At 43.5% G+C, this 16,051-nt stretch overlaps 1 protein-coding gene across 1 annotated transcript in view; it reads right to left on the minus strand.

Moving 5' to 3' along the window:
- The window catches only part of PBX4 (PBX homeobox 4), a 48,446-nt gene that overhangs the window by 24,366 nt on the left and 8,029 nt on the right, over positions 1-16,051 (minus strand). The window contains exon 2 of the mRNA XM_069494422.1: positions 9,102-9,175. Within this exon, the coding sequence (XP_069350523.1) occupies positions 9,102-9,175 (74 nt within the window). The remainder of the gene's footprint in view (positions 1-9,101; positions 9,176-16,051) is intronic.

Here is a 16,051-nt window from a genome sequence, read left to right on the forward strand (position 1 = left end):
ATGCCACTGTTTGAATTCAGGCCACACCTCATTCCTCACTGAAAACATCAATGTGACATATCTCAAATTCAAACACTTCTGAATTGTGTAGCCCCAGAGTTACAGCAGAGGGCCAGGCCTGTGGCCAGTATTTGGTCCTCTCAGCTAAATTCAAAGCTCTCCAGCCAGCAAGGGTTTATTTTGTTCTCCTCAGAACAGCTCCTCTAGACACCAAGAAGGACAGCTGTTTCTGGGAAGGAGAGTTTGAAAGGAAGCATGCACACCAAGAGTACCCTTGGCCTTCAGAGACCACCCCAGGCAGGAACACCCAGGCACCGTGATGTGGCGTGGCTTGGCGTGGCAAAGCTGATGCTAGGCCATTCCTCGGACTGCCCAGAGAGCGCTTCCAGTACGCCCAGTGACACTAGCTTACCTGGAGGACTATTTTCCTTTCAGGCTGATGTGAATGACAAGCCCTGTGTTCTAAGTCTAAGTCAGGCCCCCAGATACTCAATCTTCCAAACCGGATTTGAAAGGGATTTCAGTTAATATGTATCAGTCACTAGAAGTAGTTTTTCATTCAATAAAAGTATAAGGTACACAGATAGAGTGCAGGTACCAGGACAGGCCCAAGAACACAATGCATCTTGGACCCTGCACTGGCCAGGAACAGTCATCAGTGCATGTGACATGGGTGTGCACACAGGACCGGTGAGTACAGGTCGTGAGGGACAGGAAGGGTTCCCTTCACATGCGAGGATGGTGGGGGAGTATGAGGGGCAGCACACTGCTTGGCTGTGGGGTGCCTGGGTGTGCCCCGGGCAGGCCCCTGTCCTCTCTCGGAGCTTCCTGCTGCTCATCTGTAAAACAGGAGCAACAGGGCCTGCCTGAAGCTGCCGGAGGGCTCAGGGCGATGACGCCTGGAAGCACCAAGCCGCCAACCCACAGTCCAGGTGCCATTAATGTCCACCAGTCTTTAAACGCTCTGCGGAAGTTTGGTCTGTACCCTAAAGGCCTGTTGCAGACTTAGCCAGAGGGCAATGTGAGAACTTGAGGTTAAATGGGGAAGCAGCCACATCCTGTTGTGTCCCAGTGTGAGACACACCAGGCCCCCAGCTCATGGGATTGCTCATCCAGCAGCAACAGTTTTTTTGGGCTAAGACTTGGCCACTTCTGTTCATGGGGTTGGGGGAAGATGGAACAGAATGGACATCTCGTTTACTTTCCTGCCATTAGCCAGCTTGTCCCTGAGACTGGAAGGCCGAGCTGTTCTTCACATCAAGGCCTGTGGCCCACGGGTGGGACCCACAGCACTCCTTGACTGTACTTCCTACTGATGGGAAGACACACTGAAGTTGACACTCAAGAAAAGGCGGCCACCGACTCTCTTGGGCAGTGCAGGATCCCAGCTCACGCTTTTCGAGGCTGGGCAGTTGCTGCCCCTTCCCTGCCCCGCACTCCAAAATGCACCCTGTGCCTGGACATTTGAGCCAGTCAGTGGAAAAGCATTCATTTCCGAAGAAATGCCCAGATTGGACATGTGTGGCCTGTGCTCTGAGGCCTGCGTCTGCCTTGGGATTCAGCTCAGTGCAAGTTAAAAATCCTGAGCGAAAGCCAGGCGCGGTGGCGCATGCCTGTAATCCCAGCAACCTGGAGGCCCAGGGGAAAGGACTGGATCGGATCACCTGAGGCCAGGAGTGCCTGGGCAACACAGTGAGAACCCATCTCTAAAAAAAAAATGTCCCAGTGAGGTCCTTGAAGCCTGGGAGGCTGGGGCAGGGTCATGTCAGGGATTGAAACGGACAACACCTGTCTACCTCGGCAGCAGTAGACATCGATCCTTTATTTTTCCTCCTGAAACTACCTACACAGAGGCAGATGGAGCTAAAAAAAGGCGTGCCCAGACGGAACACCCACATTCTTAAGAACTGGTTTCTCATTCAGTCCCAGCAGCTCACGGACAGGACAAAGGTCAAGAATGACAGCTTCCTGACAGTTGATTAAAATACTTCTTAAAATTGCTTTTTACTACTACTAAATTCCATATTTTACATTGCTAAACACCTGCTGTGGGCAGTGGGGAGCCCCCAAAGGGCTGCTTCCTAAGGGCAGGGTGGGAGGCGGGGAGGGGACAGCTCAGGCGCCTGTGCCTGGTGGCACACATGCCCCAGTGGACGGCACTGACAATGGCTTATTTTTATTAGGCAAAAATTGAAATGGATCAACATTACACAATTTCACGATACTAAGGAGCGTGTGACTATAGCCAGTGTCTCCAGGGGGTGGGCACACACTGGCTGTGTCCCCTGCAGGCAGCTTCTCTCGGCACACAGGACTCAGGGCTCATTCGGGTGCAGGACCACTGCCTGTCCAGGTCACTACCCAGAATGCTGAAGCACCAGCAGGGAGTGCTGCCAGGGGTTTGAAGGCAAATTTGTTTAAAACCAATTCACTGCTAGCAAGAAGTTTGTGTGTCTGGTCCCCCAAGACAGCCTAACCTTTGTGCTTCCATTTCTGTAACACCTGCTCCCTATAATTTAATAAGGAACAGACACGATAGGCCATCAGCTATTCACACACCCATGAGAGGCATCTGAGCGGGGACAGGGGCATCACGGCCCAGCACCCGGTATCCAGGGAGGAGGGCCAGCTGACACTAGGTGTTGGAGACCAATAGGGGTGTCAATGTAGGGGCTGTCAGGCAGTGGCCTGGTCAGGGGCAGGGGTAAAGAGGGGTCCATGTCTGGATTGGTATACATGGGGATAAAGGGGCGGGGGAATGATTAAATAAGCACAAGTTCCAAAGATGACAGGAGCAGAGTTCTCACTGTTGGAGAAAGGATCTATAAATCTAAAAAGAGAAAAATAGCAAGAACTCTATGGTGGTGAACTAGAATTAAGGATATTGGAATGAATGCATGGTTTTCAGCATGTATGGATAAGGAAAAACAGATGTGAACATGTGTGTGTGTGTACACACATAGACGTATACACCCACAAATACTCTTTAGCTCTGTATCCTGAGAGTGCCCAGGAGCAGCAACACGCTAGGACCAAGATCTACTCCAAATGGAACCAGGTCTCCTTGGAGAACTGGCTGAGGCAGGAGGATAGAATACGAGCCTGGAATACGTATGGCAGCAAGTAAGGAAGGATAACGGGGACATGTCAGAAGTACATATGTGAAGCCAGCTTGAAGGGGCTCCCATCAGCCAAATCTGGGACAATTTGAGCTGTCAAAATGAATGATAATAGTAACTGATGGTGATAAAATAGGACTCCATGAATCCGTCCTGATACAAAATAAATAAATGGAAATTTTAATGAGAAATGGAGTATGTACATAGGCTCAGAGTACCTCCCTACAGAATACTTACTCTGAAGGGAAAAGGAACAACTTTAAGCAGAAGTCACCATCTTATTGATGATTAAAGTTAACATCACCAGTGGGGGATGGATGGGAGCTGCACCACCCAACTGGCTTCTGCACAAGAACAGGGCATCATTTCAATGATGCCGGGCAGAAACCTAATGTTGAGGAAGTACCAGACAAACCCAAATGGAGGGCCTGCCTGTGACCTTCCGGAGAGTCAAGGCCATGAAAATCAAGGAAAGATGGGGACTGTCACAGATGGAAAAAAACCAAAAAGATATAACTACATGCAACACAAGATTCTGACCCGAGTCCTTTTGCCATAAAGGACATTATTGAAGGCTGGGCATGGTGGCTGACGCCTATAATCCTAGCACTCTGGGAGGCTGAGGTGGGAGGATTGCTTGAGCTTCAGCAGTTCAAGACCAACCTGAGCAGAGTGAGACCCTGTCTCTATTAAAAAATAATAATAAATTAAAATAAAGGACATTATTGGGAAAACTGGCAAAACTTGAATAAGGTCTGAGGATTACATGATAGTGTTGTATCAATGCTAATTTCCCAGCTGTGAGGGTTGTCCTGTGGGTAAACAGGACAATTTCCTTGCTTGAAGGAAACATGTTGAGTGTGTCAGTGTCATGGGGCATCACATCGACAACTTACTCTCAAATGGCTCAGGAAGAAAATGTATTTCACTATTCTTGGAACATTAGTGCAAATCTATGATTGTTTCAAAACAAAAAGTTAAATACATATAAATAGACCTTTGAGAACAAATGTAGACCAGTCAAGCTACAATGGTTTTGCAAACCAAATGGAATATAAGCTTCCAGGTTACAAAGTAGAAGAATTAGGTTGTGCCCAGTGGCTCACGCCTATAGTCCCAGCCACTTAGGAGGCTGAGGCAGGAGGATCACTTGAGCCTAGGAGTTTGAGGTTGTAGTGTGCTATGATGACATGACACAGCACTCTAGCCTGGGAGACCGTCTCAAAGGAAAAAAAAAAGGAAAGAAAAAGAATGGTTAAAGAATTAGCACAGGCTGGCTTTTATGAAAAGGGAAAGTGGTGGTAAAGATAAATAAAATCCTGGCTTCTACTCGGGTTAAGGAGTGATACCAGCAAGATGCATAATGAGATGTTTCTTTGAACTAATATGGTACCCCAAATCTGCGGTCATCAAAGGAAGAGTCTTTAAAATGTCAAGCAAGTATATACTGCTCAGGGGTCAGAATACAAAAAAATGTCAAACAAAATAAAAGAATATCACATCTACCACAATGAGATATGGCCATTATCAAAAAACCAGAAAATAACAAGAGTTGTCAAGGACTGGGAGCTGTGCATTACTGGTGGGAATGTAAAATGCTGCAGCTGCTGTGGAAAGTAGTATGGTGTTTCCTCAAAAAAGTTAACATAGAATTACCATATGATCCAGCAATTCCACTTCTGGCTATATACTGAAAAGAACTTATAGCAAAGTCTTGAACAGATATTTGTACACCAATCTTCATAGCAGCACTATTCATAATAGCCAAAAGTAGAAACAACCCAAATGTCCATCAACAGATGAATGGATAAACACAATGTGGTCCATCCATACAATGGAATATTATTTAGCCTTAATAAAACTGACACATTCTACAACATTGATGAACCTTGAGGACATTATGCTAACTGAAATAAGATAGACACAAAAGGACAAATACTGTATGATTCCACTTACATGAGGTCCCTAGAGTAGTCACATTCATAGAGACAAAAAGTAGAATGGTGGGTGCCAAGGGCTGGGGGAGAGGGGAATGGGGAGTTAGTGTTTAGTGGGTACAGTTTCGATTTGGGAAGATGAGATAGTTCTGGAAAAGGACAGTGGTGATGTTTATACAACATTGTGAATGCGCTTAATGTCACTGAACTGTACATTTAAAAATGGTTAAAATGACCCTCCTCATAAGAGATTTTTCAAGGGCATGGACCACTTTTGCGGTTCCAACATTTAGTTCAATAAATGTCTTTGGAATTTATGTTTGCATGTGCAAATGTATAAATAACCATACAATTTAAGCCACATTCTAGGTTCAGTGTAGAGGTTTAAAACCTGTGCAGATTATACACTGTGTGATTCTAAATATATGACATTCTGGAGATGGCAAAACTACAGAGACAGTAAAAACATCAGTGGTTATCAAGGACTGATGGGAGGGAGGGATGAATAGGTAGAGCACAGAGATTTTTACGGCAGTGAAACTGCTCTGTGTGATACTATAATGGTGGACACATGTCATTACATATTTGCCCAAACCCACAAAATGTACAACACCAAGAGTTAACCCTGGCATAAACTTAATGTAAACTGTGGACTCTGGGTGATGCTGATCTGTCAATGTAGGTTCATCGACTGTAACGAACGTACCACTCCGATGGGGGGTGTTCATAACGGGGAGGCTGTGCACGTGTGGGGCAGGCAGTGCATGGGAAATGTCTGTACCTTCCTCTCAATTTTGCTGTGAACCTAAAACTGCTCTGAAAAATAAAGTTAAAAAAAATGGTTAAAATGAGGTGTGAGCAACATAATGAGACCCCATCTCTATCAAAAAAAAAAATTAGCTGGGCATGGTGGCGTACTCCTATAATCCCTGCTGCCACTCAGGAGGCTGAGGTGGGAGGAGAATTGCTTGAGCCCAGCAGTTCCAGGTTACAGCGAGCTATGATCGTATCACTGCACCCCAGCCTGGGTGACGGTGAGATAGCGAGACCCTTCTTCTTTAAAAAAAAAAAAAAAAAAGTTAAAATGGTAAATTTTATGTTAAGTATTAAACAAATTCAAATGGGGGGTGGATATCATGTCTTTACAGCATTTACGTGAAACTTAAATGTAGGTTTAAAACTGAATTTCTCCTGTAGTCACCAGATGACTCCTGAAGGCCAGGCATTTTCCTCACAGCCTTACACGTATGAACTCATACAGTCCTCTGTTGAGGCCTCAATAACCATGAGCTAAACGTCATCACTGGCCCCAGATAAGAGGAGCACCAGGGACAGAGAAAGGCTCAGTCAAGTACCAGGGTCATGCAGCCAGAGGCACAGACAGAATTCAGACTCTGTTGCTGTTCTCAGCCACAGCATTTGTCAAGTACATATCCCTCTCACATCAAAATGAGATTCAGAAAAAAACACACTTTTGTATGACATATACACTTTCTACAAGCCCCAGCATATCTGAAGTATGATGCTCCGAAGTGACACACAAAATTCAAATAATGGACCTCAAGAGACCATCAGGAGCTGGGTGTGGTGGCTTGCACCTGTAACTCCAGCTACTCAGGAGCCGGAGGTGGGAGTATCACTTGAGCTCAGGAGTTGGAGGCTGCAGTGAATTATGATTGCATCACTACATTCCAGCCTGGGCAACAAAGTGAGATCTTGTCTCTAAAAAAATAAAAAAATATAAAAAATTGTAAAATAAGAGACCAACTCACTTTAAGAAACCAAGTGACAACCTTCCTGCCAATGATCTTTTGTTTTAATGGTATCTTCCTCTTATCTGGTGGCCTCTCTTATAAACTATCTTCAAATTGTTATTAGGTCATTAAATATGAAATGTCCGACTTTGAATCAAAAGTTTAGTTGATTATATCTCAAACAAGAAGCAGTACAATTAATCAAAGTATGTGCCTAAACTATCCATACAGTTTTGCCATCTTTTAATGGTAGCTTGCTTATGCCAGGAGCAAAGAAGCCTGGAGAGCAAGTGGGGATGACATCGCAAAATGTGTTTTCCATAGCTTGTTGAGAATTGAATATTTTTCCTTGCAAGAAGTGGTCCAAAGCCTGGAAGAAGTGGTAGTCAGTTGGTACAAGGTCTGGAATACGGTGGATGACGGAGTTTCCAAGTCTAGCCTCTGTAGTTTGAGCAGGGTTGTTTTTTGTAATGTGTGGTTTTGCAAGAGGATTGGCCCGTCTCTATTGACGAATCTCAGCTACTTAATCACAAGCATCCTCATCATTTCATCCAACTGGTTGCAGTAGACATCCACTGTAATCCCTTGATCAGGTTTCATGAAGCTGTAGTGAATAATACCAGTGCTGGACCACCAGACACCATTAGCATTTTTTTCATGACTATTTGGTTTTGGATCAGGTTTCAGCACTTCATCTTTATCCAACCATTGTTCCAAATGCTTGTGATTTTCGAACAGAATCCATTTTTCATCACATGTAACAATATGGTGTAGCAATGGTTCACCTTCATGTTGTGACAGCAGAGAAAGGCAACCTTTGAGACAATTTCTCTTCTGATGCTCATTTAATTCATGCGGTACCCATCTGTCCAGCTTCTTTACCTTGCCCATTTGTTTCAAACGGTCCAATATTCTTGGAATAGTAACATCAAACCTTGCTGCTAATTCACGCATAGGTTGAGATGGATTTGCTTCCACTACAGCTTTCAGCTCGTCATTATCCACCCTGGTCTCAGGTCACCCACATGGCTCATTTTCAAGATTAAAATCACCAAAACAAAACTTCTGAAACCATCAACATACTACGTGTTCATTAGCCACATCCTTCCCAAACATTTCGTTGATATTTTGAGCTGTCTGCATTGCATTGGTTCCATGACAAAATTCATATTCAAAAATAACACGAATTTTTTACTTAGCCCCAGTTTCACAAAAATTACTCTAAAGGGAAATTTGAAAGACAATCACAAGCCAAAATGGGCATTTGAAAGACTGAGGCTGTATCTTCACAATAAAAAAACAAGTGTCAAAGTGAAATGTCAAAGATATCAACTGTCAAACTTAAACTTAAGGAAATTGGACATTCCATACTTAATAACCTAGTATTAACCTTGAACAAGTGATCAAGGTCAGCAACACCAGTGATAGGACATATTGACAGCACGTACCCCCTACACAATGTGCTGAGAAGGACACACATTGCCTCTGTGGGACTCCTGTCCCAAACGCACCACCTCATTCTAATCATGAGGAGACACCAGAAAAACTACATTGAGGGATGTTCTACAAATGACTGAGCAGTTCTCATTAAAAAGTTCAAAGTCATGGATGACAAGGAAAAGACTGAGGAATTGTCACAGATCAGGGGAGACTAAAGAGACACGATGACTGACTACAACATGTGATTTGGGATGGGATCCTGGACCAGAAAAGGGCATTAGGACAAAAACTGGAGAATCCCCCAATGAGGTCTGTAGTTCCGTTAAGGAGCACTCTACTAAGGGCAATTTCCTGATTGCGATGTTGCACTGTGGCTCTGAAGGTGTTGACCAGAGAGGAAGCTAGGAGGAGGGTATACAAGAACTCTCTGTACTATTTTAACTTATTTTTTTAAAGCCCAGACTTAAAAAAAATACATGTACTATTTTAACTTTGGATGTTTAAACATACAAAATTGTTATTATCCAACTTTTTGAATTTTGTCATCTTTCCTTTTTCTACACAGCTTAATGTCACAGCATGTTTTAGGTCTCGTACCTAGAATGCAGCTGCTTGTTACTTATTTGCAACAGTATTTTTCCAGTTATAAACAACAAAATAAATCAGTGTGCTACACCAGAAACCAGGGCAGTGGTAAAGCAGAAACAAAACATCCCGACCACCCAATGCAGAAGACAGACGTGATGAGTGAATCTGCCACAGTGCACTTCAGGGCCAAACCACAAGACCAGAGGTGCATGAGGCTGTGGCAGCCCTGGGCCCACGCGGGAAGTGTCTTCTGAACAGCCTACCTGTCTTTTCCTTAATCTCACAGAGCACACTGAAGAGAGCAGGCTTCATCCGATGACAATTCAGAGCATGCTTTCTGAAAGAAAGGCGACAGAGGAGCACGTAAGAAAAGAGGAAGAGTCATCTTGTCCCCACAGTAAAGATCCTCCATATTGAGAAATCAAACTGAACCAAGTCTGTCAGTCCTGATGGTTGATAAGCCCTCTTATGAAGATGCAATACAACTACATTTAATGTAAATTTGATTTGTGCAAAATTAAAATCAAGCAATATATAAATATTCAAAACATTTCCATTATATGTAGAAGTATAAACAATGCAAACAATGTAAGTTAAAACACTGCAAATAACTCAAGAACTAAGAAATTTCAGGGTCCAATGATTTGAAAGCTGTGTTTATGCTACTGTCCTGTAGTGGCATATTCTGGTGGGTAAGCAGAAACACCAGCCATCCTCCCTGAGGGTCACACAATGTTAGCTTAGCAGGTGTTTATTGAGCACCTACTATGTTGCCACACACCACTCTAGTGTTAGACAAAGACAGCTGAGGTTTCTACCTGTGTGGCAGTTAAGATGGAGGGGGTAGGAGACATAAAATATACACACAAACAAGAGACCCAGCAGCCATGGCAGGTGCTTTGTGGCAACTGGGTCACATGATAGTGATGGCTAGAAGGTTTACTAGAGTTTGCATGTCTTTGAGGTGACATCAAAGCTGAGACTGGACTGACAAGAAGTCAGCCAAGAAAAGGGCTGAACAGAGGTATATAATTTAGGCAGATAAAACAGCAAGTGCAAAGGTCCTGTGAGAACACATTTGGCTGTTTGAAACCAGGGTGCTTAGGGCAAGGGGTGAGGGGGAGAGAGAGCGATGAGAAGTTAGAGAGGCAAGTGGAGTCTTGTAAGTCGGGGATGACTCTGGCTCTTGCCTGCCTGTGATGTGAACCGTGGTCAGCAGGATAACGGCCTCCACACACTAATCCTCAGAACCCTAAATATGTTACCTTACAAATGGAAAAAGAACTCTGCAGATGTAATTAAGGTTAAGGACCTTGAGATGGGGATATTAACCTGGATTATCTAGGTGGGCCCAAAGTAATCACGTGAGCCCTTCAAAGTGGAGAACCTTTCCCAGCTGTGGTCAGAGAAAGAGCTGTGATGATACAAGGGTCAGCGACCTGCTATGTTGCTGTCTTTGATCATGAACAAGGAATGCAGGAGGCCTCAACAAGCTGAAAAAGGCCAGGAAACAGACTCTTTCCAGAGCCTCCAGAAGGCAAGCAGCCCTGCCGACACCTTGATTTTAGCCCAGTGAGCCCACATTGGATTTTTTTTTTTTTTTTTGAGACAGGGTCTCACTCTGTCACCCCAGCTACAGTGCAGTGGCATCATCATAGCTCACTGCAACCTCAAACTCCTGGGGCTCAAGCACTCCTCCTGCCTCAGCCTCCTGAGTAGCTGAGACTACAGGCATGCACCACCATGCCTGGCTAATTTTTTTTATTTTTAGTAGAGATGGGGTCTTGCTCTTGCTCAGGTTGGTTTTGAACTCCTGACCTCAAGTGATCCTCTGACCTTGGCGTCCCAGAGTGCTAGGATTACAGGTGTGAGCCACCATGCCTGGCCTCATATTGGATTTCAGACCTAAAGAGACGTAAGATAATGAATTTGTGCTTTTTAAGCCATTAAATCTGGTAATTTTTGCAGTGAAAACAGAAAACTAATATAGTAAGCAATAGAAGATTTTGCAGAATGGTTGTCATATGACACGAATTGCATTTTTTTAGTGTTGATTTTTTGAGATGTAATTACCTACCATAAAATTCACCTTTTGAAAGTATTCAGTTCAGTGGCTTGTAATACATTAACAATGTGCAACCATCACTGCTAACTCCAGATCACTGATTTCATTACCACCCAAAGAAACCCTGTACTCATTAGCAGTCACTCCACATTCTTCCCTTGCCCCACCCCCAGCAACCACACATCTTTCTGTGTCTACACTTCTGGACATTTCATGCAAATAGAATCATACAATCCGTGGCCTTTGTGTCTGGCTTCTTCCATATGATGTTTTCAAGGTTCATCTAGGTTGCAGTGTGTATTAGTACTTCATTTCTTTTATGGCCAAGTATTCCATTGTATGGACATACTACATTTTGTTAATCCATTCATCTCTTGATGGACATTTGGGTTGTTTCCACCTTTTTGTTATTATCAATAATGCTGTTATGAACATTAATGTATAAGATTTTGTGTGAACATCTGCCTAAAAAGAACTGCTCAGTCACATAGTAACTCCATGTTTAAATTTTTGAGGAAATGCCAAAATGTTTTACAAAGTGGTGGTACCATTTTACATACCCACCAGCAATGTATGAGGGTTCAAATTTCCCTACATCCTCATCAACACTTGCTTTTGTCCATCTTTTTTCTTATAGCCATCCCAGTGAGTGTGAGGTGGTATCTCATTATGGTTTTTATATGCACTTCCCTAATGATGTTAAGCATCTTTTCATATGCTTATCAGCTATTCATATATCTTCCTTGGAGAAATGTCTATGTAATCTTTTGCCGATTTTTAAATGGGTTATTTGCCTTTTTATCACAGAGTTGTAAAAATTCTTTACACATTCTGATTATTAGACTTATCAGATAAGATTTACAAATTTCTTTTTCCATTTTGTGGGTTATCTTTTTACTTTTTTCTTTTCCTTCCCCCTCCCCGCCCTGCCCACTTTGTTGCCCAGGCTGGAGTGCAGTGGCATCATCATAGCTCACTGCCGCCTCCACTCCCGGCCTCAAGAGATCCTCCTGTCTCAGCCTGCCAAGTAGCTGGGACTACAGGCACAGACCACCATGCCGGGCTAATTTTTCTATTTTTTGTAGAGACTGGGTTTTGCTCTTGCTCAGCCTGTTTTTTTACTTTCTTAGGAGTGTCCTTTGAAGCAAAAAAGTGTTTCATTTTGATAAAACACAATTTATCTATTTTTTTCTTTCACTGCTTATGCTTTAAAGATGTCATATCTAAGAAATCATTCCCTAATTCAAGGTCACAAAGATTCATGAACTGTGTTTTAGTTAATTTTTGCATATGGTATAAGGAGTATATGGTGCAAGGGGTTCATTCTTTTGCATGTGGATATCCACCTGCCCCAGTACCATTTGCTGAAGAGACTATTATTTCCCACATTGAAGGTCTTCGCATCCCTGTCAAAAATCAATCAGCCATAAATATATGGGTTTATTTCTGTAATTTCAATTCCATTCCATGGATCTATTTGCCTATCCTTAAGTGAAATGCATTTTTAAAAAACCACTGTGGATGCTCTCTGGAGACTGGACTGCAGGAAGGCAAGAGTAGAACCAAGAATACCAGCCTGGAGGCGACTATATTCCAAACAGGCCAGAAATGCTGCCAGCTTAGAGTTACAGTAATAGACATGAAAAGCAGACAGACCTGTCTTTGATTTTGAAGATGAAAAATAGGCAGACCTTTGATTTTGAAAAAGGAACCAATTGGACCTCCTGATAAACTGGTGTCAGGTTATAAGGAAAGAGGAGATTCAAGGATAACTACTGGCTTTAGGTCTTAGCAACTGGATCAATGGTGGCATCATTCATTATGATAGGAGAATTGTAGGGGAGCAACTTTGGGGAGGAGGGTTTGGAAAGGAGAGTTGTGTTTTGATCAGGTTACACGAGAGATTTTGAGCTACCCAAGAGGAGGCATCAGATAGGCAGCTGGGTATACAGATCTAGATTTGAGGCAGGAGATGATATACAATATATGGACGGGGAGTCGCTGGTGTAGAGATGGCACTTAAAGCCTTCAGACTAGAGGAAATCACCACAGGAGGCTGGAGACAGTGGGGCTCAGGAACATGGACTTGTCAGAGGTCAAGCGGAGGAGGAGGAAGAGCCTGCAAAGGGGACTGACACCAAACTGCCAATGAGGAAGAACCAAGAAAACAGTTTCAAGGAGAGAAAAATCATCTGTGAGAAAAGCTTCTGACAGATCAAGCAGGATCATAACCCAGAAGAGAATTAGGATTTAGCAACATGGAGGTCACGGATGACTCAGTAGAAGGGGGAGAAGGTTGGGAGAGAAGGTGGAGGTGGAGAGGAAGTAGAAGCGGCAACCACAAGTCTTTGATGTTTTATCATCAAGGAGAGCAAAAAACTGCAGCAGGCGCTAAAAGAAAGGGAGTGTATTAATCATGTTTACTTTGCTTTTACACTCTGGGGCTTGGAGAGACTGCCCTGCCCAGGGTTAGCTAGTTCCTAGGGATAACAAACTTGTCTACGAACATTTATTTCCTTTATATACAAACTGACTAATCAAAGGCCCATATTCCCAACCACCTCCTTTATCTAACACTTGTACACCAAGCCAGTATTTCCCCTGCCCTAAGTCACCCCAAGACCAGGTACTAGACAACTAGAGACCACTCCTGTAGCCCAGAGCCTGCAGAAATTATTTAAACTATCCAGCCTAAGCTTGCTCAAACTTGCCTACTTTGCCTTGCCCATTTCTTCCTGAGGAAATCACTAGACAGACTCTGGGCCGTGCTTTCCCCCCACTCCTCTGTCTCCTGACCGACCCAGATGCTTCCGCATGTGGTTCAAGGTAGGCCCCTCCTCTCGGGAACTATAAATAATAAACTCTTCTTTCAAAGACATTTGTCTCCATATTTGTCATTTTACCATACCTGATTAAAACAAATCCCAGGTACAGATCAAGACCAAGCGGTGAATCAAGAGAGGTTTTTTGTTGTTTCTTTCTTTGAGTGTTTTTAAAGATAGGAGATACTAGCACATGTTTACATGCCAAAAAGCCAGTCTAGAGGGAGAATTTGATAATGCAAATGAGACAGTAAGGGCAACTGAAATGGCAGTGGTGTGTACATGTAGCAGAACTTCTGTGAACAACTTTCATGGGCACCATGCCATTGCTTTAACATTTACTGAGACTATGATTTTACATCCTGTAACTCTGTCATCCAAGCATCCACTATTAAAAGATGCTGCCAAGGCTGGATAACGTACCTGAAAATCACTAACTTCGTGACATAAGTCAGATGTGATTAACACCATGAGGAAAGCCAAATACCTGCCACGATGCCTTATACCAGTGGTCCCCAACCTTTTTGGTTTTATTTTTTTAATTTTTTTGAGACAGAGTCTTGCTCTGTTGCCTGGGCTAGAGTGCTGTGGCGTCAGCCTAGCTCACAGCAACCTCAAACTCCTGGGGTCAAGCAATCCAACTGCCTCAGCCTCCCGAGTAGCTGGGACTACAGGCATGCGCCACCATGCCTGGCTCATTTTTTCTATATATATTTTTAGTTGTCCAGCTAATTTCTTTCTATTTTTAGTAGAGACGGCTAGTCTTGAACTCCTGACCTTGAATGATCCTCCCACCTCGGCCTCCTAGAGTGGTAGGATTATAGGCGTGAGCCACCGCGCCTGGCCAGTCCCCAACCTTTTTGGCACCAGGGACCAATTTCATGAAAGATAATTTTTCCACGGATGGGGGTTGGGGGATGGTTTTGGGATGATTCAAGCACATTACACTTATTGTGTGCTTTAGTTCTATTATTATTACATTGTAATATATAATGAAATAATTATATGACTCACCATAATGCAGAATCTAATGCTGCCACTGATCTGACAGGAGGTGGAGCTCAGTTGGGGAGCCATGGGGAGCAGCTGTAAATACAGATAAAGCTTCACTTCCTCACCTGTTGCTCACCTCCTGCTATGTGGCCTGGTTCCTAATAGGCCACCACCTGGTCTGTGGGCCCGGGGTTTGGGGACCGTGGTCCTACACTGTTAATTTTGGGGACCGTGGTCCTACACTGTTAATCTACAAGAGCATGTCTTTCTTTTCTAAGTGCCTTCCAAGTTCACCAAGCACTTCTGTGGGATGCCTTTCAAAAGGCTAGAGCTGGGGTGCAGAACTAAGACTCATGTCTCTGAACCCCAAATATGAAAATGTTTGTGGGGATGAGATTTGACCTTCTATAAATCTAAACCCAAACATTAGTCTTTCTTGTAAGGTATACAGTAGTTGATCACACTGGATATTCAGCCTAAAATGTTAAACATTTTCCTTCCATAGAAGCAGTATTACCATTAATTAAAATGGACTCTGGTTATAGCTTATCTTCTGAAAATTTAATTTTAACAATAACAGGGAAGAGAATGAAGTCGGATGTTCTGCCTCCCTAGAGCAGAATCTAGGAATGTTCTTCACCAGTTTTCTGCTTACAAAACATCTTATTTTAGATACAATGCAAAGCACCTTTTAATGCACACAAAGTAATTTCACAGAATGTTTAGTTCGTTTATTAAGAAAAGAAAACAAATGCCTGAGCTCTGAGAGCATGTTCTTGGTCTAGAGATCAAACAGCTGACTGCAAATCATCAATGACTAGGTAAAGTGGGACTGACCAGCGAGAGTCCAGAGTGTCACCAAAGGAGTGAATTATCCTAGCACTCTGGGAGGCCGAGGTAGGCGGATTGTTTGAGCTCAGGAGTTCGAGACCAGCCTGAGCAAGAGCGAGACCCCGTCTCTACTAAAAATAGAAAGAAATTATATGGACAGCTAAAAAAAATATATACATAGAAAAATTAGCCGGGCATGGTGGCGCATGCCTGTAGTTCCAGCTACTCGGGAGGCTGAGGCAGAAGGATTGCTTAAGCCCGGGAGTTTGAGGTTGCTGTGAGCTAGGCTAATGCCATGGCACTCTAGCCCAGGCAACAGAGTGAGACTCTGTCTCAAAAAAAAAAAAAAAAAAAAAAAAAGGACGAATGAACTTCCTTGGCGCACACACCCTAAGATAACCCCCAATGACTCATGTCTTTGTATAATTCTTTTTCCTTGAGTTCAGGCAGAACCTGTGACTTGCAGTGTGACAAAGGTGATGGTATAGTCTTTCCCATGGTT

Source organism: Eulemur rufifrons, chromosome 2 (assembly GCF_041146395.1).
Source record: "Eulemur rufifrons isolate Redbay chromosome 2, OSU_ERuf_1, whole genome shotgun sequence".
NCBI classification, from domain to species: domain Eukaryota; kingdom Metazoa; phylum Chordata; class Mammalia; order Primates; family Lemuridae; genus Eulemur; species Eulemur rufifrons.